Below are 25,414 nucleotides of genomic sequence, written 5' to 3' on the forward strand. Positions count from 1 at the left end.
AAGAGCAGCACTTTTGAACTTGGGATCTAACTGAGGCTGAATCAATTAAAGCAACACATATTTTTTTAAAAAAATAACTATTATTTTGAGTAATGCCAAGTATGTTCCATTGTATGTGGAACCCCCTGCAACATTATAATTCTTTCTAGTTTGCATTGTGAAGCGTGCATCTATCTTGGGTCCTTTAAAATTCCCTGCAGCTCCTAATAAGGTTGTTGATTGATTGATTGATTGATTGATTAAGTGATCTCAATTCAGTGTCGACTCTTAGTGACTACATAGATAGATTCTCTCCAGGATGATCTGTCTTCAACTTGGCCTTTGAGGTTTCTCAGTGGTGCATTTATTGCTGTTGTCATCAAGTCCTCTCTTCTCTTCTCTTTCCTTCAACTTTCCTCAGCATTATCAGACTTCTCAAGGGAGCTGGGTCTTCGCATAAAATAAGGTTGCTATCTGTTTGTAATTTCTATGCAGTATCTATATTTTAGGAGCTCTGTCCAGTTTGTAGAAACTTTACAAAGAAGAGGTTTGCTCATACTTCTGGGGAATTTTCAAAGCAAATTTCAACAAGTTCAGTATCAAAAATAATTGCTGGGGTTAGGGAGAAGGAGGCATCTGGAATCTCAGGTGTGTTTGGAGTTTACTAGGGTTCATTTAAGCCACCTAATGGTACAGCAGGGAAATTATTATTATTATTATTATTAACATTTTATATCTCGCTCTTCCTCCAAGGGGCCCAGAGCGGTGTACTACATACTTAAGTTTCTCCTCACAACAACTCTGTGAAGTAGGTTAGGCTGAGAGAGAAGTGACTAGCCCAGAGTCACCCAGCAAGTATCCTGGCTGAATGGGGATTTGAACTGGGGTCTCCCTGGTCCTAGTCCAGCACTCTAACCACTACACCACACTGGCTCTCTAATGATTTGCCTAGCTAGCAAGGGGTTGCTGATTCGAACCCCTGCTGGTATGTTTCCCAGATGGGAAACACCTATATTGGGCAGCAGCAATATATTATTATTATTATTATTTATTACACTTATATCCCGCTCTTCCTCCAAGGAGCCCAGAGCGATGTACTGCATACTTGAGTTTCTCTTTCACAACAACCCTGTAAAGTAGGTTAGGCTGAGAGAGAAGAGTAGAGTAGGTTAGGCTGGGCCTGACTGGCCCAGAGGAAGGTGCTGAAAGGCATCATCTCATACTGTGTGGGAGGAGGCAATGGTAAACCCCTCCTGTATTCTACCAAAGACAACCAGAGTCGACACCGACTCTAGGGCACAACTTTACCTATAGGGTCCATCTGCCTGCACTTTGGGCTTTTGCATCATATCCCTAGTGATTGTTTAGAACAGAGCCTGCCATTCATGTTACCTGTGGTACTCGAACACAGGGAGGGACTTTATACTATAGGAACCTATGCAGGCAAACCTCGTCACTCGCAGGGTCTCCATTCCTTGCCTACTACCACAAGTAATGAAACTGTGATTAACAAGACATTATGCCTATGGGGAAAGCGGGGGGTTCCAGAATGGGAAAAAAGGTTTTAAACAGCGAAAAAAGGCAAAAATAATGTTTACTGTACCGTTCATTTTATTTATTTTATTTAACACATTTTTATACCACCCAAAACGCAGGTTCTCTGGGCTGTTTACAACAGAACTATAAAAACAAGCAATAAAAAGATTAAAACATTTCAACCATTAAACTTTTAAAATGTTAAAACTATTAAAACACAATTAAAACAGTATCTAATTAAAAGCCTGGGTGAATAAATGCGTCTTGACTGCCTTTAAAAAAGTTTTAAGGGATGGGGAGGCTCTTATTTCAGCAAGAAGTGTGTTCCAAACCCTCGGGGCAGCAGTGGAGAAGGCCCGTCCCTGAGTAGCCAACAGATGAGCTGGTGGCAACTGCAGACGAACCACATGCTCTCACGTGCTCAGGAATGTCCCAAACTGTGAAGAATCACAGAAAAAAGTTTTTTTAAAAAAAGAGAGCCACAAAATGGCTTCTCCTCGCAAAATGGCAGCCAAAAGTGACCTCCGCGGTCACTTCCGACCCTCTAGGAACTTTGGATATGTGGTTTTAACCCTTTAGTATCCACAGATAATGAAAGCCAGTGTCACTTAAAAGGTAAAGCTGTGTTAACTCCTGGCGCCCACAGAGCCCTGTGGAATACAGGAGGGGTTTACCATTGCCATCTCCTGAGCAGTATGAGATGATGCCTTTTTGCATCTTCCTATATCACAGCTGCCCAATATAGGAGTTTCCTATAGTCTGGGAAACATACTAGCGGGGATTCAAACCAGCAACCTCTTGCTCCCTAGGCAAGTTATTTCCCCACTATGCCATTAGGTGGCTGGGTGTCAATTAGATACCTGCAAATACATGGAACCATGAATAACGAGGTTCGACTTTATCTGCAAAGCAGTTGCTCTACCTCTAAGTTACAACCTCGCCCCCAAACCTTACCACTAACGTTCCTATCCGAATTTTTTTAAAGTCTCTTCTATTTATTTCAGTGGGATTAATGTTCTCTTTCCCAGCCATGTTTTTGTTACAACCAGTGGAAGTGAGCCAAAGGGAAACTGCTGTTTATACTATATATCATGAGTGATTTTTTTTTAAACTCTCCTGAGCATGTCAAAAGTGCCTTTCCTTCAAGTAAGACAGGTACAGCAATGAGAACAACTGGGAAGCGTAAACTTGTAAAAAGTGGTTGGTAGTAACAGCTGATCTTCACATTCTCACCCTTAGTCCATATAAACCTTCTGTAAAGTGCTTTGTGAGCCTCTTCCATCAATCCCTATAAAACTGTCAGTCCTTTTGAATAATGATGTCATGAACTGAACTGGTTGGTTAGAACCCGCCAGCCAAAGGGAATGAGGTTCATTCTTTCCAACCACCGGATGTTTTTAAGGGTGTCCTGCCAGGCCTTCAGCAGGGAAGGAGCAATCCCACGAACCCTCTCGAAGCTCCCCAAGCGAACAAACACACATCCTCCTGGTCACCAGGCTGGGGGTTTGGCAGGAATCGCTTGTCTGTGGACAGGGCGGTGAGGAAAAGCTGGAGCCGAGAGAGACGCTGTGATGGTGGACCTTGAAAAGAACAACAATGCCATCTTGTGCTGGTTAGGATTGGGCTGTCTGTCCATGGAGTGATGCGTCCTCTGAAATGTCCCTGTCTTTCCCTGTAATGAGTGAATGGCTTTTTCACACATTCTGTAGGACAAACCCTATCCACCTCCAGCACAGGACCTCCCGTAGCTGTTGCTGATGTCTGTCTATGTTTCTTTTTAGATCGCAAGCCCTTTGGGGACAGGGAGCCATCTCATTTATTTATTTATTTATTTCTGTGTAAAGCGCTTTTGGAAACTTTTGTTGAAAAGCGGCATATAAATATTTGTTGTTGTCATCGTTGTTTGCCGTTGAGAATATCGAACTCTGACCGATTTGGGCTCCTGGAGGAGTATGCTGGCACCATGCGTATGCTTGTCATTTTCACGTTTTGAGGGAGCGGGGGCGGCAGTGATCAGCGGCTGCCCTATGAGGAAAGACCACGACGTTTGGACCTTTTCAGTTTAGAAAGAAGGTGGGTAAGGAGGGACATGATAGAGGGGTCTAAAATTATGCATAGCGTGGATGAAGGGGAGAGAGATGTGTTTGGAGAGGGAGGAGAGCTGGTCTTGTGGTGTCAAGCATGAATTGACCTCTTTGCTAAGCAGAGTCTGCCCTGGTTTGCATTTGAATGGGAGACTACATGTGAGCACTGTAAGATAATTCCCCTTCTGGGAAGAGCACCTGCCTGCTTGCATGGAGAAGGTTCTAAGTTGCTTCCCTGGCATCTCTAGATTGGACTGAGAGAGTCTCCTCTCTGTAACCTTGAAGAAGCCACCGCCTGACTGTGTAGACAATACTGATGGACCAACGGTCGGACTTGGTATAGGGCAGCTTCTTATGTTCCTATGATGATGCTTTGACAGGAACCAGCATAGCGTAGTGGTTAGAGTGTTGGACTCGGACCGGGAAGACCCGAGTTCGAATCCCCATTCCACCACGACACTCACTGGGTGACTCTAGGCCAGTCATGTATCTCTCGGCCTAACCTACCTCACAGGGTTGTTGTGAAGATAAACATAACCATGAGCTCCTCGGAGGAAAAAACGGGATATAAAATAATAATAATAATAATAATAATAATAAATAATGATAGAACCACTCGCCTAGGATGGTGGTGGACTCTCTCTCAGTAGAGGTCTTCAAGCAAAGCTTGGGGAACCATCTGCTGGGGAGCCAGTGGCAGCCCCGGATAAGCCCGCTGCCAGCATCTGACATCAGACGTTGGAGTGTGGTGTCGTTCACAAACAGGGCTGCGTGTCCCATTTGCAAACAGACTTCGGTCAGCGCCGCATTCCCAGCACAGCCAGGAGCATCTCTCCCTGCTTCTAAAGGCAGGGAGACACGTTCCCGGCCAGGCTCGGAAGCCGGTGCTGGCTAAGCTTCTGAAAAACGGAGCCGCGCGAACATGGCGCTGGCCGGAATTTGCTAGCAAACGGGGTGCGTGACCCTGTCTGTGAGCGAAACCATGCCCCCTGCGTCTGATGTCAGATGCAGGGGGCGTGGCTGGGGCGCGCGGGGCGGGTTCCTTGAACCCTTTCGTGCAGGTGGCTCCTCCCCTGTGGGGAGCTTCATCTCTGGATTTCCTCCACAGACCGGGGGTTGAACTGGCTCCCTTGAGCTCTACAATTCTATAAGGTAATTGCTATGTACATGAGGGGTTCCAGCTGGAGGGTTGGCACATAGGAAGCTGCCTTATGCCGAGTCAGACCCTTGGTCCCATCTAGCTCAGTGTCTTCTACACTGACTGGCAGCAGCTTCCCAAGGCTTGAGGCAGGAGTCTTTCCTAGCCCTATCTTGGAGATGCAGCCAGGGATTGAACCTGGGACCTTCTGCAGGCAAGCGGATGCTCCACCCACTAAGCTATAGCCCCACCCCCTAAGGAGAACATCTTGCAGCAGATGGCGCTCACATATAGTCACCCATCCAAATGCAAACCAGGGCTGACCCTGCTTAGAAAGGAGACCATTCATGTTTGCTACCACAAGACCAGCTCTCCTGGCCTCCAGTTGCCTGGGCTTCGACTGAGCCATAGGCATTCTGCTGAGAAAAGGGATTAATGTGCTGTTTTCGATGCAAGATTTGAGACTTGCACAAGAAGACCCAACCTCCTCTCTGCTAACCATATTAGTATTCTAAATAGTAAATATGAAGGCAGACATTCTGGCCTTGAGCCATGTTGGGAAACAAGACTGACAAGTCTAATTGATACCACATTGGACAGAGTGACTGGCCATCTCCCATGCACTAGAGGAATGGTGGATTGATTCCAAATTGCCGGGAGCAACAGGCCTAGCCCTTGAATCTCCTGGCTGCAGAACTGGGCAGCCAAGGATGGAACAAGGATGGTGAGCCCATAGAATCTTTGCTTGCACGGTTGAATATATTCAACAGTAGCACGAGAAGGTTATCTGTAAGAGGGACTTGAAAACTGTATGGGGACAAAGGTGAAGCTGGGAAACGGATTGCCAGGATAATTTAGGGCCGGCAAAAGGAAGCCCTTTTTCAAACCGCGCATCATTAATCTATGGAATTCTCTGCCACTGGATGTGGGGATGACCACCAGCTTGAATGGTTTTAAAAGGGGCTCAGACAAATTCATGGAGGACAGGTCTGTCGTCTTGATGGCTTTGGGCGGTCTCTGGCTCAGGCAGGATGCTTGTGAATACCAGTTTTAGGGGAGCAACAGCAAAAGTGGGGACATGGCTTCTTCTCCTGCTTGTGGGCTTCCCGGAGGCATTGTGGGAAACAGGATGCTGGACAAAATAGGCCTTGGACCTGATCCAGCAGGGCTTTTCTTACGTTTTTAAAGAGGAGTTCAAACCTCGGAATTTAATTTATTCCTGGAAACCACAGGGACTTAGACCACAACCTGGTTTCTACAACAACCTTTCAAAAAGCAAAATAATGATGTCAGGGCCTCTGATCATATATAGAATGACTTTCTTTCACTGCTGAGTAATCAAAAACAACCTTCCACATGTCTTCCCCCTGCCTGCACTCAGAGATTAGAAAACTGCCTGTGCTAGATTTTATTTTATTTTTACTTTTACATCCTGCTCTTCTTCCAAGCAGCCCAATTGGTGTGCATGTTTATGTTTATCCCCACAACAACCCTGTGAGGTAGGTTAGGATTGTGAGCTCTCTGGCATCTACTGAAGATGCGAAGTACTGATTGCCCCTCCTTTTGCAAATCCACCAAGAAATGTCATGAATCTGCAGGTGGTGGGGCCATTTAAATAGCTATAAAACTCAGAGGATCTGGCTTGGTTGAGCAGCATTCTGTTTCCAGCAGCTGCCAGCCAGATGCCAGCATCTTTCATGTAAACTGGCTGTCTTTGAGCCCACACAGGAAGCAGAGTCTGCAAATTAATTTAAGTGCCTGTAAACAGGAGCTAATTGCCACTGTTAATATCTCATCATTGATGACTGAGTTACCTGGCTGTGGGAATGCATGTAGAATTAGTATTTAACCTTAGGCTTACAGGGTAGCCCACTCGACAGCTCTGTAATAAAAGTCTAACAGTAGCTGTGTTCGGTTTCTTAGCGCCACTGCGGTAACTAATTTTTAAACCAAGTGCATTTAAAGAAATGTCGGTGAACATTCGTTTGTATGCAGCCTTTATGAAAACATAAAGGCTGATACCCTGACGAACACTGCGCTTGCACAACAAACAAAGTAGCAGTAGCGCAAGAAGATCATGTAGCTGCAGGACATCACATATTCATTTTCGGAATCTCAGAAGAAGACCGCTTAATTCTTTGACGTCGCTCGAATTTTCGGAATTGCACCATTGCACAAAAGTTCTCTGCAAAGCGTATGAGGTTTGTCATAGGTTGTGCACCACCTTGCACAAGTGCAAACACATTTGTGTTAGTGCAACTCTAGTCTGGAATGTACTCTCTAGACTTTGTGCAAGGAGCTAGCACAACACCCTTGTGCTAGTGCAGTGTCCTCGTGCAAGCACAGCATTAGGAGATGGGCCTCTATAAATTCTTCCCCAGTTTTCCTATTTGTTCCAGTGGCTGCACAGTAACTCCTTTCTTCCTCTTTCAGTGTGCGTTAGTATGATTTGATGATGGTTTTTATGTGAGTCTCCCTTCAGTGCAAAACATAGGGAACACCCCACCCCCCCGCAGAGATTAACCTTTTAAACTTTGGATAAAGCACACTCGTCCGAATAGTACTATTTTTCTCATGAGTTGCCAAAAGAAAGATCTCTATCTTGTAGAAGCTTCAGGGTATGAATACATTCATTGAACTTGACATAAATTTTCTTCATAGCCTGGAGAAAGGAAACAGTATACAAGGGAGAGACAGAGAGAAACACTAATGCTCAATTCTTTTTAGTTTGTATAAAGACACCCAAATGTAACAGAGAGGACTGCATCCCTTTCTGGAGAGTGGTATTCAAAGGAATTGCACTGCCATTTAGGAAACAAAAGAGTCAATCACACAACAAAGGATAAAAATGATCAAATGGTTAGCCAGCGGCTAAAATAAATGCATGTGAAAGAGTGACAGTTTGTATATTGGCAGGAAATCTGATCTTAAAATTAGTTGCTGTGTGTGTGTGTGTGTGAGTGAGAGAGAGAGAGAGAGAGAGAGAAAATGTATATAAAACAAATGTGTCTTTAAAAGAAAATGAAAGAGATAAATGTCTGATCCCACAATTTCTGATCCCACTTAATGGAAATGAGAAATAAATATTCAGTTATGATACTGAAGAAGTTTTCATTTCTTTGCCCCGGCTTGAAAAACCTTTCATTCATTCATTCATTCATTCATTATTTTTATTCTCCTTTCCATTCATTGGCATCTCTGGGTCACCATCATCAGCAAACATAGGTTCTTTATTACTGTCCTGTAGTCATACCGGTGGTTTTCAAATTACATGCTCTTATAACACTCCATCAAATTTCCTTTTTAAAAAAAGGAATAAAATTGGAGACACCAAATAAAATGTCTCCCCATGCCTTAGTCAACCGGGAGGGCTGCCTCCGATTGGAAAAACCTGAGTGTCTCAATACAAAGAAGTGAATGTTTCCTTATTTAGTGACCTCACAACTGTTTTTAATTTAACCTTGCTGTAGGTACATGCCACTCTGGATTAATGCAATTCACTTTTCTTTACAGAGGCCACATTCCTTCACTTCAAAAATTGTAATCTTAACTGTTTCAGGCCTGCAACGTTTTGCAGTTACTTTTTCTGCTCTTTATGTTGTCATTGGTTTTAATGACCAGCTTACGGAAATGTGTAGCATTTTGATTTTCATAATACATAAATTGTGCTGCAGTACAAGTTATCCAGGGAATCTCTTTCTGTTTGTTTAAAAAGCCCTGGTTTTCCACAGCAAACTACAAAATAGAATTCAGCACCAAATGGAGTTGACTACAAGGCAAAAAACCCATATGGATGTGCCATGGAACTGAGTTTTATTAATGCGCTAGTGTGTGGGTTACCATCAGGGGATATTAGTACCCCTTGGGATACTTGAAGGGCTTCCATTTGGTACTTGGAGCTCTTCTGCCTCCCCACGCTGCCACTGTGCCCTTTGTTCTCCATCTCGGGATAGCTGGCTTCAAGCTGGTGCATCCTCAGCGGTGTCTCCACTGCAGAAGGGGGAGGAGAAAAGTGAAGGCCCTCCTCCTCTGCTCCTGATTGGCTGGCTACATGCTGAAGCTCTGCACACTCCTCCCCTCAGCCTGACTGACAGGCTTCAGAAAATCAGCATTGAAATGAACAGGACAAGTAAACAAGTCCCATTCCTTTCAGTGGGAGTACTCATGAGTAACTTAGTCTGGATATGAACCAGGGATTGGAGTAGCCTGTCTCATAACTGTGACACTTAAACTTGTGTGTTTATGTATATACAAGTATTTTTCAGCCCGTTAATTTAACGGGCGCTAGTCTGCGCCCTCAACCGCCGCCTCCTCCCACCCGGGCCCACTGCCTCCTTCAGCCGGGGCCGGCGCCATCCAGGGCCGGCGCCATCCGGGCCAGGCCCCCCGCCACTGGCCTCCCTGGCCGGGCCAGGCCCCCCACCACCTCAGGCCTCCCACCTCAGGCCCCCCGCCACCTCAGGGCTCCCTTACCCTCCCCATGGCTGGTCCGGTTCCGCGGCCGCGGCCTCTGGGCTTCCCGCCGCAGCCGCCACCGCCAGCAGGCCCAGTCCTCCCGCCGTGGCCAACGCCGCCAGCGGGCCCAGTCTCCCACCATGGCGGCTGCCGCCAGCGGGCCCAGTCTCCTTGCGGCCACTGCCACCACCATCAGGGCCAGTCGCCCCGCCGCGGCGGCTACCACCAGCAGGGACCGCCGTGGCCACCGCCGCCTTGCCCGCACTGCCGCGGTGGCAGCCGCTGCCATCAGGGTCAGTCACCCCGCCACGGCCACAGCCTCCGGCCTTCCTTCCAACATGGCCGCCCACGTCCCTGCGGCCGTATCTTTCTCGGCCGTATCTTTCTCTTTCTCATGCCCAGAGCAGCCAAGAAAGACACGGGCAGGGACACAGGATTACACTCTAGGGCTTTAGAGGATGTGTAATAATAATAATAACGAGCTGAACTGGGCACAGAGCATCCGCACCTCTAGTTCGCTGCCAACCCTCCCCCCCTGCCACTGTCATTGTCCTCTTTTCCGCCCACCCACCCAGGTGATTCCCACGCCTGCCTGCCAGCTGCTACTTTCCCCACCCGCCCGCTGCTGCCGCCTCTGCCATTTTCTTCCCGCCCTCTTCCCCCGCTGTTCTCTGCTGTTTTCTTTGCCGTCACCATTTTCTTCCCTCCCTCCTGTCCTCATCGCTATCTGGCAGCTGCTTGCGAATTCTCACAAAAGCTGCTACGCATGGGATTAGTGATGGGTATGCCTGAGAGAGAGAGAGAGAGAGAGAGATTTTTTAAAAAATTATTTGTTAGTTGCCCCATGACAAATTGTTCTTTGGGCACAAGCACACATTCTTAAATGTCACCGTTATGCAGCGCTGCAACTTTTGTCCTCTGGCTGTTTTTGGACTACAACTCCCATAATCCCCAGCCACGATGGCCAATGGGGATTATGGGAGTTGGCCAACATCTGCAGGAGGGCTGAAGTTGAGCACCCCTGCCGTGATGACAGGCCTGCTGAACTTAAGCCCCCCGGTTGTGTTTGAACTACAACTCCCATAATCCCCAGCCACAGTGGCCAATAGCTAGGGGCTGTGGGAAATGTAGGCCAACATCTGCAGAAGGGCTGAAGTTGAGCAGCCCTGCCTTATGAGACCGGCTACTCCAGTCACTGTCTTACATCCAGGTTAAGTCACTCATCATAAGCCGTTTTATTGCAATTAATAGGATAAGTATACAAATCCAGTGTCTACACTGCGCACAAGAGGGCACAGATGGACTGCCCATGAGGTCTTCCTCTGCCAGTCTTTTTATTGTAGCTGCTTGACCAGCATCGACATGGAGCCTCTGTCACACCTTGGGATAGCAGCGACAGAGCTGGTGATGGGAATGGGTGAGAGAGAGAGCCAGCCCATTTGAGAGAACTGAGAATGGCTAGGCCAGCAGTTCCCAACCTTGGGCTACCAGATGGTATTGGACACGGTAAAGTAAATGGCTTCTCCTCACAAAATGGCAGCCAGAAGTGATCTCCATGGTCACTTCCGGCCTTCTAGGAACTTTGGATATGTGGGTTTTAACCCTTTAGTATCCACAGATCATGAAAGTGGATGTCAAAGGTAAGATTGTGTTAAGTCCTGGTGCGCACAGAGCCCTGTGGTTTTCTTTGGTAGAATACAGGAGGGGTTTGCCATTGCCATCTCCGGCACGGTTTGAGATGATGCCTTTCAGCATCTTTCCTAAATCGCTGCTGCCTAATAGAGGTGTTTCCCCAGTGGGGATTCGAACCAGCAACCTCTGGCTTGCTAGTCAAGTCATTTTCCCACTGTGCCATTAGATGACTACACCTCCCATTATCCCCAGCCCCAGTGGATTTGTGCCAATTACAGTTGCTGAGACATGCCAGGGTTCTAACTCCATTAACGGTTCATTCTGTGTTTGCAGCTATGTCGTCTTATCTCTTCATTATTAAGACTGAACTTCCCACTGCCATTGCTGGACTTCTGGGTGAAGATCACAGTGGGTAAGGAGAGAGAGGCATTTTCGCTGCTGCTGCTGCTTATTTATTATTTATTTGTTACATTTATAGACTGCCCCATCCAAAGGCTCTGGGCAGTACACACGTTTAAGAAGACATTTTTAAAAATCCCACCATTTAAAACACACTGCTTAAAATAATATAAAAACAATTTTAAAAAATTCAAAACCATTTAAAACCAATTAAAATACTTTAAAAAAAAAAACTATTTAAATACTTTGGAAGGCCAGGCCAAACAAGTAAGTCTTTAGGGCTCCCTTAAAGGCCAACAGCGAGCCTAACAGAGAGCCAGCGTGGTGTAGTGGTTAGAGTGCTGGACTAGGACCGGGGAGACCCGAGTTCAAATCCCCATTCAGCCATGAAACTAGCTGAGTGACTCTGGGCCAGTCACTTCTCTCTCAGCCTAACCTACTTCACAGGGTTGCTGTGAAAGAGAAATTTAAGTATGTCGTACTCTGCTCTGGGCTCCTGGAGGAAAAGCGGGATATAAATGTAATAATAATAATAATAATTTTAAAAACCTGCGGATATCTGCCGGGAGTGCATTCCATAGGCCAGGAGCAGCTACTGCGAAGGCTCGGTTCCAAGTCGCCACCAGACGTACCGGTGGTAACTGGAGACGGACCTCTCCAGATGACCTCCATGTGCGATGGGGTTCATACAGAAGAAGGTGCTCTCTAAGGGTTGGTGATGCTTCTCCAGATGAAAGAGAGAGGAAACCTTGCAAATGCCCACACCTGTGCATAACATTCTGCACCACTGGCAGTCCAAGTGTGCTGCTGTTCACAAGTGCCGTTCCTTGCTGACTGAGCCTCTAGTGATTAATAGGATCCTGCACGTCCTAGCTTGCTGTCAGTCTGTTTACCTCACAGCCCACAGCAAAGATAGTCCTTTCTTATTTGTGCCTAAAGAGGAGTCCTTGAGGCCGGTCTACACAATCAGCAGAACCAAGTGGTAGTGCTCTTCCTGGACTGTATCATTTTGGGCTGCAAGCAGGGAGGGGGATTAAATGCATTAAAAAAATAAATAAATCCTTTCCCATGTTAAGGTGGGATATCAAGGAGAAGGCTAGGCTGAAACCTGATGAGCTTCCTTTCCACACCCAGGAAGTTTCTTAATCAATGTAGGGGATAATTCAAACATGCATCTGTGTTTTGAAGTGGTACAGTCCAGGAAAAGCATTAGCGTCCTGCTGTCTGTGTAAACTGGCTGTGAATCTCTAGTTGAAATGGGTCTGAACACCAGCTATCCTGAGGCCAGTTCCAGACACTACCCTTCTCTGCCCACCTGATTTGACAGAATTCCATTATTGTTTTCCTCCTAACTGGTGGTTTAATATATCTCAGCCATGCCCTTTAGATCAGGGCAGCACAACTGCGGCCCTTCAGCGGCTTTTGGACTACAACTCCCATCATTCCCAGCCACAGTGGTTAGTAGTCAGGTATGAAGGTAGTTGTAGTACAACATCTGCAGGAATTGGATCTATCCCAAAGAGCTCCTCTAATGAGGGCAGCAGGGAGCATCTTGTCTCTCGGTTTACACCCCCGTAACCTGCCACCTGAGGCGACCACCACACCTTGCCTCATGGAAGAACCGCCCCTGATCTTCTCACAAGTCGGACATGTGAAGCTGCTATCTACTGAGTCAGACCATTGGTGCACCTAGCTCAGTATCGTCTACCCAAACTGGCAGCAGCTTCTCCAGTGTCTCTCTCAGCCCTATCTTGGAGCTGCCTGGGAGGGAACTTTGAACCTTCTGCATGCAAGCAGTCTGGTGATCTTCCCAGAGCAGCTCCATTCCCTGCGGGGAATATCTCACAGTGCTCACACATGTAGTAGTCTCCCATTCAAATGCAAACCAGGGCAGATCCTGCTTAGCTAAAGGGGCAATTTATGTTTGCTGCCACAAGACCAGCTCTCCGGGGTCTCAGGCAGAGAAGGGTCTTTCTGAGTCCTGCTACCTGGGACTCTTTTAACGGGAGATAGCCGTGATAGAACCTGGGACCTTCTGCGTGCCGAGCCGGGGTCCTACCACTGAGCCCCTTCCTTCACTTTACCACATCACTTTCCTTGGAGAATGTTTGACTTGGATGTGCTTTCACCTGGCAAGGTCCGGTATTTACCTCATTCAGATTAAAGTTTCCAGTGGGTTTCCATGGCCAGAAAAAGCCACGTTGTGCCAAAGGATCTGCACCAAACCTTTAACATGAGAGTCGGTCTTGTGACTGAGCTTGAAATGTTTAAACTGCTGCTGTCATGTTACCATGTTAACATTTTTTTTTTAAGCCACAAAGCAAAACCTGGCAGTTACTGAAATTTTAAATATTTTTGTTTTCGCTGAGTAGTTATTGGACTTTGGGACATATGCCAGCTTTCATATTTGTTTTATAATTCCTCCAATTTGGTTGTGCAGCTGTGATCACTTCGTCCTTAGAACAGACTCAAAACCAAAATAAAAAAAGGAGGGGGGGGGAAGTGGTTCAGTTTGCTGAGAAAAATGTTCCAACATTGGAATAGTTGTTCTTGTTTTGAATAGAACGGCTCCTGCTCCTGCAATAGCTTCAGGCTGGCTTTTGAATCTTCTTGTTTCAGTGAATTCAAACTTTACCATTAAATATATTCTTTGAACTGAAGTTTAATGAACAACATCTTTAATAGGGTTATTCTTTAAGAGGTTGTTGATTTGAGGAGGGGGATTATATTAGCTTGACATTAAGAATTTGCTGCTATTTAGAATGGGCTCCCTTTAAATATGTTTTTAATCTTCCAGTCAAGCGAAAGAAAAATAAATGGTGCAATCTACCATCGCTTGATCAGTACTGTAGAAATGATCAGGTTTCGTTTTCTCTGGTTATATAGCACTCAGTTTATAGATCAGGCCCCAACTTAGGGTTGGCTGCAGTGGTATTATCATTATCATTTCCCTTTTTCATTTAGGCCAGTGGTTCTTGAACATGGGTTCCCAGATGCTGTTGGACTACAACTCCCATCATTCCAAGCCTTTGGCCATTGTGGTTGGGAATGATGGTAGTTGTAGTCCAACAACATCTGGGGACCCATTTTCAAGAACTCCTATGGTGTGCGTTCTCTCTCTCTCTCTCTCTCTCTCTCTCTCTCTCTCTCTCTCTCTCTCGCAAGGAAGCAAGCTAGATAAAGGCAGGCAGTTGGGAGTAAAATAGTATGATGGGAGTTCTAGTCCAACAACATGGGGGACCAATGTTTGAGAAGCCCTGGTTTAGGGTTCTCCCCCCCCCTTTTTTTAAGAGAAAGCAAAATAGAAAAGGTGACTAGAAGCATGGGAGAGTAGGCCAAAGTTGCCCCATGAAACTGAAGGCCAGGACATTTGGGACCCACAGAAAAAATTACTTATTCACACAACAAATAATTAATCTCTGGAATTCTCTGCCATGGGATGTGGTGATGGCCACTAGCTTGCATGACTTTGGAAGGGGCTTAGATAAATCTATGGAGGACAGGTCTATCAATGACTACTACAGGTGAAACTCGGAAAATTAGAATATCGTGCAAAAGTCCATTAATTTCAGTAATGCAAATTAAAAGGTGAAACTGATATATGAGACAGACGCATTACATGCAAAGCGAGATAAGTCAAGCCTTAATTTGTTATAATTGAGATGATCATGGCATACAGCTCATGAAAACCCCAAATCCACAATCTCAGAAAATTAGAATATTACATGGAACCAAGAAGACAAGGATTGAAGAATAGAACAATATCGGACCTCTGAAAAGTATAAGCATGCATATGTAGTCAGTACTTGGTTTGGGTCCCTTTTGCAGCAATTACTGCCTCAATGCGGCGTGGCATGGATGCTATCAGCCTGTGGCACTGATGAGGTATTATGGAAGACCAGGATGATTCATTAGCGGCCTTCAGCAATTCTGCATTGTTTGGTCTCATGTCTCTCATCCTTCTCTCGGCAATGCCCCATAGATTCTCTATGGGGTCAGGTCAGGCGAGTTTGCTGGCCAATCAAGCACAGTACACTGTATACTTTTCAGAGGTCCGATATTGTTCTATTCTTCAATCCTTGTCTTCTTGGTTCTATGTAATATTCTAATTTTCTGAGATTGTGGATTTGGGGTTTTCATGAGCTGTACGCCATGATCATCACAATTATAACAAATTAAGGCTTGACTTATCTCGCTTTGCATGTAATGCGTCTGTCTCATATATCAGTTTCACCTTTTAATTTGCATTACTGAAATTAATGGACTTTTGCACGATATTCTAATTTTCCGAGTTTCACCTGTAGTCCGGTGGCTATAGGCCATCTCCAGCCTCAGAGAAAAGATGCCTCTAATACCAGTTGCAGGGGAGTAAAAGCAGGAGAGAGGGCATGCCCTCACCTCTTCCCTTTGGGCTCCCCAGAAGCATCTGGTGGGCCACTGTGTGAAACAGGATGCTGGACTAGATGGGCCTTGGGCATGATCCAGCAGGGCTGTTCTTGCATTCTTATGTTTTCCTGAAAGTCAAATTCATGTAACAGAAATAAATGCACATATTTCCCCTGCTTAACCTCTCCCCATTCCTGTCCCCTTCTTTTGTTGTCTCCCCGTGTTGAATTTTAGTCTCTAAGCTTTCCAAGCAGGCCCTTGCCCTCTCGTTGGTCGTAAAGCGACGTGCACATAATATGGTGCTATGTGAATAATAGTAGCTGGTGTTGCTTTTCCCACCACTGTGTGACAAGTTGCATTGAGATTTCCTCTTTGCAACTCTTAAAGGTGCAGGAGCTTTGGTCGCCCTAAAGACAAAAGGAAGAGAGCGACACATGGCCGAAAAATTAAAAGTAGCTTCCCATGGGGGTGAGGCTGCGATAATTCCTATAGAGAGAAACCATGTGGGTTGGCCAAATGATGTGGGTTCTTCGGTCAACATACATATGGAATCCATCGCACAAGCGGAATGCAGGGCTAACCAAAGGCATTTTTCTGTCCATAACTGCACTGTTCCAGCAGAAGGGGCACATCGGCTGCCCCCATTGCTTTCCAAACTCAGGGCAGCTCTGAGTGGCCTGGGTTGGATGGTCTTTCTCCTCCCATATGTATCCACCCACACAATGAGATCATCTGAGATCTGCTCTGAATGCCCCCACCTTCAGATGTTAGGCCGTCAGTGCCTGGTGACAGGGCCTTTGATGTGATGGTACTCCGATAGTGGGATCCTTCCCCTTGCCCCCACAATATTTGTGAGATATCTGGTCTTCAATTTTTTAGGTGCCAGGTTAAGACTGTTTTGTTTGCCCATACCTCTGGTCCAACGTCTTCCTGATTCTTTGTCTGCTTCTGCTTGCTTGTTTCCTACTCATCCTACTTTCATTATTACTGGGGGGTTTTGTGTGTTATTTTTTTGTTTGTTTGATTGTGAGCTACTTTGAGCACTGTTATCCAGAAAGGCAAGATATGTTTTGTTATTGTTTACTTAAAACAGTTGATATCCCACCCAACCCATTCCAGTTAGGGAAGGTTAGGTTAAGGTCCCAACCCATCCTGGCCCCTGTAGCATTCACCAGATTTGCTGAGGAAAACAGTCTGGGCCAAAACTTATGTAGCTGCATAAAATAATAATTGGGGAGTCGACTGCAATAGATGTTCCCGACTGCCAAGTGAAACATGCAAGCCCTTCTTATAAAAATAGTTACCAAAAAAAGACAAACCAAAGCAGTTTATAAAATTCCAGGAGCCAAATTATTAACTCCATACTGTCCTCCTTAACAACTAGCCAGCACTTTTCAGGGTGAATCTGTTTTCTTGTGTTTTTTTAAGCAGCCAGTTTTAACGCCTGTTCGGACACACAGCTCTAACCTTGGGAGTTGCTACCTTAGCCAATAATATCATGCTTTCCATAACAAATATTTTTAAATTGCTGTACAAGCAAGAAGCATCTTTCTTGCTTTTGTCAACATCAGCCAAAGACTAAGTGCTGATAGGGCAGAATTCCCAATTGCCTAAATAACATTTTTTAAAACAGAGTCTGGTTCCCAAGAGCCTTAAATTTCGTTAAGTTTATCCATGATGGAGCAAAGCCTTCACGTGCACCTCTATGCAATGGATTTTTAAAGTAGATAAAATGCTTAGAAATGAAAAAAAATGCACGCCAAATGTAAGGAGAGGCTTAAAATGTACAAGGAATTGAAATATGAAGGTGATTGTTATTGGTTTTTCCCCCCTCCCACCCATATGATGGCATGACAAACTGGTTTATATTAAGTGGGGCATGGTATTTAATTATGTTTTATTGATATAATTTTAGTTCAGATACGTGTGGCAGCTCTTGCCTTGGTTCTGTTTTTAAAAATAATCTTTATAACACAGAGAGTTACAAAAATAGTTTAAGAACTGCATACATTTGAAGCAGGTTAATCCAGTGCTCCGGTGGGCTCATATCCAGGATTCATGTTTTGTTCTTCCCCCTTAGCAGTCTGTGGCCCTGAACCTGGATCACTAATGCAATAGAGAGGAGTTTTCCATTGCAGCTTAATCCCTGCAGGATTTATTCATATTTTAGGCCACTTTTCTGCTAAACCTTCTAAAGCAGCATACATCACATTGGGTAGAAACATTAAAAGAAATAATCTTATATCTATTTCTGAAAGAGCTGAAAATGTTGCAATTGTTTTGGGCACATAACCGGAATACCTGCAGGCATGAGGGAGTTACCAGCAAACTCAGGGTAATGTAATTCAGTGGAGCGGAATGTTTGTGGATTTAGAGGGCACTTAGCAGACAACCACATGGGTGGAGCTAATGAAACTTAGTGGCAAGGAGAAGTGGGGAAAAGAGGGCTTGAACAAACCAGGGGATCCTGCTGTGTTCTGGTGTTTCCCATTCTTCTATGTACAATGAGAGGAAAGCAGGCAGGAAGGAAGCAAGGCCAAGAGCTGTTGTTGATCTCACTACCTCCTGAGCTGTGGCAGGCGTGGGATTTCTCATCCAGACAGATCTTTAGTGATGGCAGTAGGTTTGGTTTGTGATTGCAAAGCAAATGTGGCTGACATCCAGACTAATGTTACATGTGCCAAAAAACATTTCATGCATTCAACAGATCTTCATTGATCTGCCCTTCCTTTTGTAGCCCATTGCACCTCCTGAAAGTATGGGCAACCTTCCGGGACATATTTTTTGAGAGGCACAGAGGGCTGCAGAGGAAAAGGGAGATCAGCTAAAATCAACACTACCCCTGTTGGGCATGCAATGCTTTTTTTTCTTTTTTTTTGGACATGTGTTTAGTCTGGATGCCAGCCAGTGAGTGGAGTGTGAGGCTGCAGGACGAATATCCACATCATATATGTCCCTGCCTTTCACAACTTCCATTTCACACCCATCATTCAACAGAGAGGTGGGCAAATGTGACTATAGCTGCACTAAATTATTGGCTTTAGGGGTTGTTGGCTAGACCAGGGATTCTCAATGTTGGGTCCCTGGATGTTATCAGACTTCAACTCCCATAATCCCCAACCAAAGGCCACTGGGGCTGGGGATTATGGGAGCTGAAGTCCGATAACATCTGTGGACCCAACGCTGAGAATCTCTGGGCTAGACTGTCACTAGAAGCAAGCGTGTTTGGGGTCTGTGGGGCAAACGGAAACAACCTGGCCACAAAAGGCACAACTTCACAAATTATGTTGTGAGTGCAGGTTCTGTGTATTCCCTCAGGCAGGCCAGACGTGTAAGCTGTGCCTTAGCTTGGCACTGCCCGTCCAGTTTCTACAACCAGTACAGAGATGCCTATGAGTATCTGTGATGCACTTAAATGGTAATTTGATGCCTTGCCTGTTTATGAGGTGCTAACCATGTTCTGGGCTAAATAAAACCGGAGACCAAAGGCCAAGGTGTTTATAGGGAACAACCCTAAGGGATGATGTGAAGACATTTATCAGTCTGCACGAGGCTTTTTTGCAAGGAGGTTGCTTAACACGATGGCCCTTCGGAACATTCAGGAGGAGCTCGATAGTTTATGGTCAGAAGAGCACTTAACTTCTTCAAAGAACATTTCTCTGTCATCAAGGCCCTGTGGCAGAAGAAGCGGCATTGATTATTCTTGTTGTTGCTAACTGTGTCTGGGGCACTTGTTCCAGTGTGCAAAGTGCTTTACAGTTGTGCCGTGCCGACCTTCACAACTGCCCTGTGAGGTAGCCCTATTCACATGCTCTGTTCCACACTCCAATCTAAATGCCAGTTGCAGGGGAGCAACAGCAGGAGAGAGGGCATGCCCTCACCACTTGCCTGTGGGCTTTTCAGAGGCATCTGGTGGGCCACTGTGCGAAACAGGATGCCTTGGGCCCAGTGTTCCCTCTAACAGGGACCCCCAGATGTTGTTGACTACAACTCCCAGAATCCCCAGCTATAATGGCTTTTGCCTGGGGATTCTGGGAGATGTAGTCAACAACATCTGGGAATCCCAGTTAGAGAGAACACTGCTTGGGCCTCACCTAGCTGAGATGCTCTTATGACTGGTGTTATGGAGTCCTCAGAAGCAGAGAGCAGTTCAGTCCTTACCCCACTGGAGGTTACTGAGATTTCCTCATTACTTTCTCCCATATACAGTAAATGAATGGTTGCCGTTCGCTCCTATGGGAACATAGGAAGCTGCCATATACTGAGTCAGACGCTTGGTCCATCTAGCTCAGTATTGTCTACCCAAACTGGCAGCTCCTTCTCCAAGGTTTCAGGCGGGAATCTCTCTCAGCCCTATCTTGGAGATGCTGCCAGGGAGAGAACTTGGAATCTTCTGCTCTTCCCAGAGTGGCTCCATCCCCTGAGGGGAATATCTTACAGTGCTCACACATCAAGTCTCCCATTCATATACAACCAGGGCAGACCCTGCTTTGCTAAGGGGACAAGTCATGCTTGCTACCACAAGACCAGCTCTCCTCTCCTTAGACCAGTTTTGCACTTGAGGGACAGTGCTGCAATGAAGGCAAAATCTGCCTCCCACCCTTGAGATTTGGTGGCTTTGCTCTTACTGACAGGCATCCTACAGGAGCCTGTCCACTCCACCCTAACCCTCACAGGAGTCCTTGCAATATGCAACCCCTCGTACTGTGGACATCTCACCTGTGACAACTGGCATCTTGCTAGGTTTTAAAAAATATAAATATATTACTTAATAAAAGGAAAATGACGCTAAAACTTTGGAAGAAAGCCAGTCTAAGTGCTCATTTTCCAAATCAAAACGTCATGTAATGCAGACTGCAGTGAGTTAATGTAATAAGCTGGGTAGGAACTTCCTTACTGCTGTGACTTCTTGCGCTTTGCCCCTCCTGTTCCAGTCTTGCAGCGGCCTTGTTACTTTCACGAAGTGCCACCCCAGTGCGGTTAAGTCATACCAGCATGCTGACATGGCAGGCAGCTGTCAGGAGGGCTGATGATAATTTCTCTGGTATGCCAGAGAGCGTGTCCGTAAAGAAAGCATCTCAAAATTCCCTGATAGTACAATTGGGGAAGCATTGGGGCTTTCTAAATGGTTCTTTTCTATTGTATAAATATACAATGAGCTGCCACAATTATCAACACTCTTAATGGCTGTTCCTTCAAAGTAGTTATGCACAACAGGAGCAATTGTTTTGTGGTTGTTCTTACAGCCAGCATAGAAGGGAAGGAATGCCAGAACTACTCCCTTACCATGAGTGGTACTTGGGAATTATATGAGCTGTGGTTTAGTGCTCAGCAATTTATATATGGTTTCTCTGAATGATGCACCTAAGACCAGTCAAATCCTGCATATCCTTTGTGTAAAAACTCAAGTTGTACTGTGTAGGCAAATTAATTGATTGAATTAATTAGAACCCTTTTGATAAATTAAACAGATGTCCCTAATTACACGAGCAGTTGATTATTATTATTTTTAAATAACTTTTTGAAAGTTGTGAATGGCAGCCTCCATTTTAGAAGAGGCATTCTCTCTCCTATTTAGCAGAATGCCTCTTCAAAAACGGCACACTATAATAACTGCAAGCAAAACTGTAAACTGCCCAGAGATGCAAGTTTTGGGTGGTATAGAAATACTTTAAATAAATAATGGACAGAGTGTTTATTTTCTTTAGGGTGTTTTTCTAAAAATAGCAAATGTATGCAGATTCAATCAGTGAAAGTCAATCCAATTAATAAACTAAAATTCATTAAATAATTGGGTAGAACACCTTCCAAATACTTTTGCGGTCAGTGTTAACTAAAGAAGGTGGCTGACATAGTGCGCAATAATGTCCCACGTGCCTTTTCACAAAATGTGCAGAGTTGTACAATGGATGGGCACTGGAAATAGTGACTGTACCCTGCAACTGAGTTTGCACAAGAGTGCTTTTGCATAGCTGCACATATGTTTTGTTAAACAGCACACTGAATGTTAAGCAGTGTGTCAGGTGGTAATTTTAATTTTGATAATGCTCATTTCACCACGATTTACATGTGAGGGCTCAGTGTCTAGTAAAAGAGTATTTGTATTGGAGGCATTAAACCCCCTGGGATTATCTCTCCCAATAGCTCCTGGTATCTTGATGGGAAATTGTTGCTGCTGATTACCTCCATCTGTATTGTCTTCCCTCTAGCACTTCTTCCCAAAATTGGTAAGTAATTTTAAAGGGGGTATTATTGCTGTCATAATTACTATTAGCAGTAGTGTTCTCTTTTAGTAGCAGTTTAATTGAGGGGCTTAAAAGAAACCCTTAATGGGTTCCATTTTTTTTTTTAAGATCCAGGCAAAGATTGAGGGGTGGGCTTGGGGGCTGCACAGATTTATTTGCAACCTAGTCTCTCCTCCCGCCTTGCCTAGTTAACCTATTACTTAGATTGCAAGTAGTATTTTGTCTGCTCTACTAAAATAAAACCTTTACAGCAGAACATTAAAGAGCTGCATTTACTTATAGCATGCCATTAGTGGTAAGCCAGTTCTAATTCTGCCCTACAAAACTACATAAATGATCTGTGACAGGCGAGTTGGAATGTTGTTATTCGGAGTCTTAAGCCCCAGATACCCAGCCCTGTAATGGGAAACATACCTACAACATGAAGCTCTTTTAGCCCTACATCAGGATCACTTTCCTTATAAATTGCCTCTTATTTTTACTGTTATTTTACAGGCTTTCTTGGCTACACAAGTAGTTTATCATTTTTCTTTATGGTGTACTTTGCTCTTGTGGTAAGTCTGAAGAAAAAACCAACCATCCCAGATCGCAGCTTACGTTGAATTTTCTTATTATTTTGATGGATTTCAGAGCTCCTTTGAAAGAGATACCTTGCCATTTCTAAGCTGAAAGCATTTCTTCTCCTGTCCTCTATATGTGGCATGCGTGTTTCCTTACTTTTGGATGTGTATGTTTGGCTGAAACTTCAGGCATGTGAAAAGATTTACCATTGTTAATTTTTTTGGACCGTTAATTTTTTGGACCATAAAATGCAGTAGTGTGTTTGTTTTGCTGACACAGCAGTGAAAAACACTGGTCTGTATGCCTTTTTATTTGTTTAATTTCCCCTCCTTCTCCACGTGGGGAATGGAATTTGATTGTCTTTGCTTCTTACCACCTTTTACTTCACTTTGTGCAGAAGAAAATGTCAGGTAAATTGAATGTACATGCTAGTCCAATAATAAAAAAGCATAAGCAGTATCAAACCCCCTTTGAGCAATTTAATGAATATATCAAATACCTTATTCTTCCCAGCTAAAACAAATCCTATTTATTTATTTATTCATTCATTCATTTAACCACCCCCCCCTCTCTCAGCCAACTAGTACATTTCAGTGCTAATATTTACAGCCACTGATTCCTGTGTGGTTTATGGAAAGCATACTACTGGAATATCTTTGGTTGGCTTTGGTTTGGTAGTGGTTTCTGCAAAGGAGAGAGTATAGGAAATGGACTGGTATGTAATATTCTGGATCAATGGAGGCAGGACTCTTTTCTACCCCCAGTCCTTATCCTTGTTCTATTACATATTTCATAAATGAGATCCTTTGTGCAGTGTTCCCTGTAAGAGGGATTCCCAGATGTTGTTGACTACAACTCCCAGCAATCCCAGCCACAATGGCCTTTGGCTGGGGATTCTGGGAGTTGTAGTCAACCACATCTGGGTATCCCTTTTACAGGGAACAGTGCCTTTGCGGTATAGTGCGCCTTGGGTCCCTATATGTTATTGGGCTAGAACTCCCATCATCCCCAGCCATAGTGACCCAGAGCCATTGTGGCTTAGGCTGATGGGAACTGTAGTCCAAAAACATCTGGGGACTCAAGGCTGGGAACCCCTGGTATTGCAGACAGAGTGCTTGACGTCAGCTAGGAAAACCTGGATTCAGATCCCCACTCAGGTCTCTGGGTGACCATGGGCCTTTCACCATCTTTCAGCTTTACCTACTGTACTTCACAGGGTTGTGAAGATAAAATGGCGGATGAGCATGCATACTGCCCTTGTTGGAAAAGTGAGATAAAAATGTAGTGAGTAATAAAACCCTTACCTGCACTGATGCTCCAGGCAGCTGCCATATCTCATTTTCCAGCCGAAACATGTGCCAGCCGCTGGTATGGCTGCCAGCTGGTCCGTATGTTGCTAGCAGGACCGCGTACAGGAGTTTGCATCATGTCTGAATTGGCCCTATTCACACGTTATTTTCAGTGCATGCCCAGATCTGCATGTACAGTTATTCACATATTATGTTCAACAAACCCAGAAGTAGTACATGTCCTATCTGTAGCCTTCATTGACACAAAAACATGTACTTGTATACAGACACCTGCACACATGTACAACTTAGTGCGTTGGTTCAGACAACCAGCTGCAAGTAAGGTGGCAGGAACCAGAAGTTCCCAGTGTGAGCTGCTACTTCCACTCATTTCCTTGTCTGAACCTGCTAATGCTGGATTCCCTTCCGCACACACCATCCACAACTCAACTTCAAAAGTAGGTTACAGGTGTTGGATATCAGAGGGAACCCAATACTGGCAGGTCTGGGCAATACTGAAATGAGCAGAAATACCAGCTTGCATGGGGAATGTGCATTCGCTGGAGACCTCCAGTTCCCACCAACTTACTTGCAGCGGATCATCTGAACCCACCAAGTGTCTGAATAGGGTTTCCATCAAGGAAATATGTAAGTAAGTGTACTCTTTAGAACAGGAGTGGGCAACTCCAGGTACCATGGACAGCTTGCTAGTCCTATCATCATGATTCCTAGAGGAATTCTCCACCTTATATGTGTATAATCTCTGTAGGTCTCCAACGCCTTCATATTTTCTCAGTGACGTTGCTACCTCAGTGGTGACTTATTTTATTTATTTATATTTATATATCGCCTGATGTATGTATCTCTAGGTGTTGTATGTAGTCCAAGATACAACAAATATAAAACAGAATAAAAGCATTTAAAACAATTTAAAATTAATTAAAAGCCTGAGAAAATAGGTGTGTCTCAAGGGTCCTTTTTAAAGCAATCAGATATGGTGGAGCTCTTATTTTGACAGGGAGTGTATTCCAAAGCTCTGGGGCAGCCACAGAGAAGGCCTGGTCCCGAGTCACCACCAGACAAGCCAGTGGCAGCCGTAACCAGACCTCCCCAGGTGATCTTAATAGGCAACAGGGTTCATGACAAAGGAGGTGCTCTCTTAACTACCCTGGATCCAAGCCGTTCAGGGCTTAATAGGTAATAACCATAGCTTTGTATTTCTCTCTGAAACATATTAGAAACTGATGTTATATGGTCCCTTCAGGTTGTCTAGTTATCTACCTTGAAACTAAGTTCGGAAATACTTCAGAATTTCAGAATTAGCGAAATGGAATAGGATTTCCCCCATAGAAGTGAATGGGGAAATCAGGCAGGGGATCACTAAAAATCACTATTTGGTCCTAGAGCCTAGAAACTTGCTACACATGTGGTAAAGGAGGTCAGGGCCCCCTGTAACCAATTTGAAGAGAATTGGTCAGTGCCCTGATCTTCGGTGAGTTTTTGAATATTTGTAAAACATGGCTAAAAATGGTGAAGTCTTCTGAAACTGAAGATCCCCCTTGGGCGATCATTCCACCAGCATGTGGAGGAATCTGCCCTTTGGCTTCATGACAAGAGGTAACAGCATGCCCCTTTTGCCTCCCCTTTTGTATTTCTGGAATTATTATTTCTTGTTTACACAGTCAGACAGGTGTTATTGACTGGTTTGTT

General features: G+C 44.9%; 1 protein-coding gene across 2 annotated transcripts in view; it reads left to right on the forward strand.

Annotated features, from left to right (window-relative positions):
• Window positions 1-25,414, forward strand: part of SLC38A6 (solute carrier family 38 member 6) — an 88,933-nt gene that overhangs the window by 28,263 nt on the left and 35,256 nt on the right. For both annotated transcript variants that reach the window (XM_053259473.1, XM_053259463.1), the window contains exons 6-8: window positions 11,158-11,236; window positions 21,754-21,836; window positions 22,350-22,408. In XM_053259473.1, coding sequence (XP_053115448.1) covers window positions 11,158-11,236; window positions 21,754-21,836; window positions 22,350-22,408 — 221 coding nt within the window. The remainder of the gene's footprint in view (window positions 1-11,157; window positions 11,237-21,753; window positions 21,837-22,349; window positions 22,409-25,414) is intronic.

The sequence above is a fragment of the Hemicordylus capensis genome, chromosome 1, assembly GCF_027244095.1.
Source record: "Hemicordylus capensis ecotype Gifberg chromosome 1, rHemCap1.1.pri, whole genome shotgun sequence".
Lineage (NCBI taxonomy): Eukaryota > Metazoa > Chordata > Lepidosauria > Squamata > Cordylidae > Hemicordylus > Hemicordylus capensis.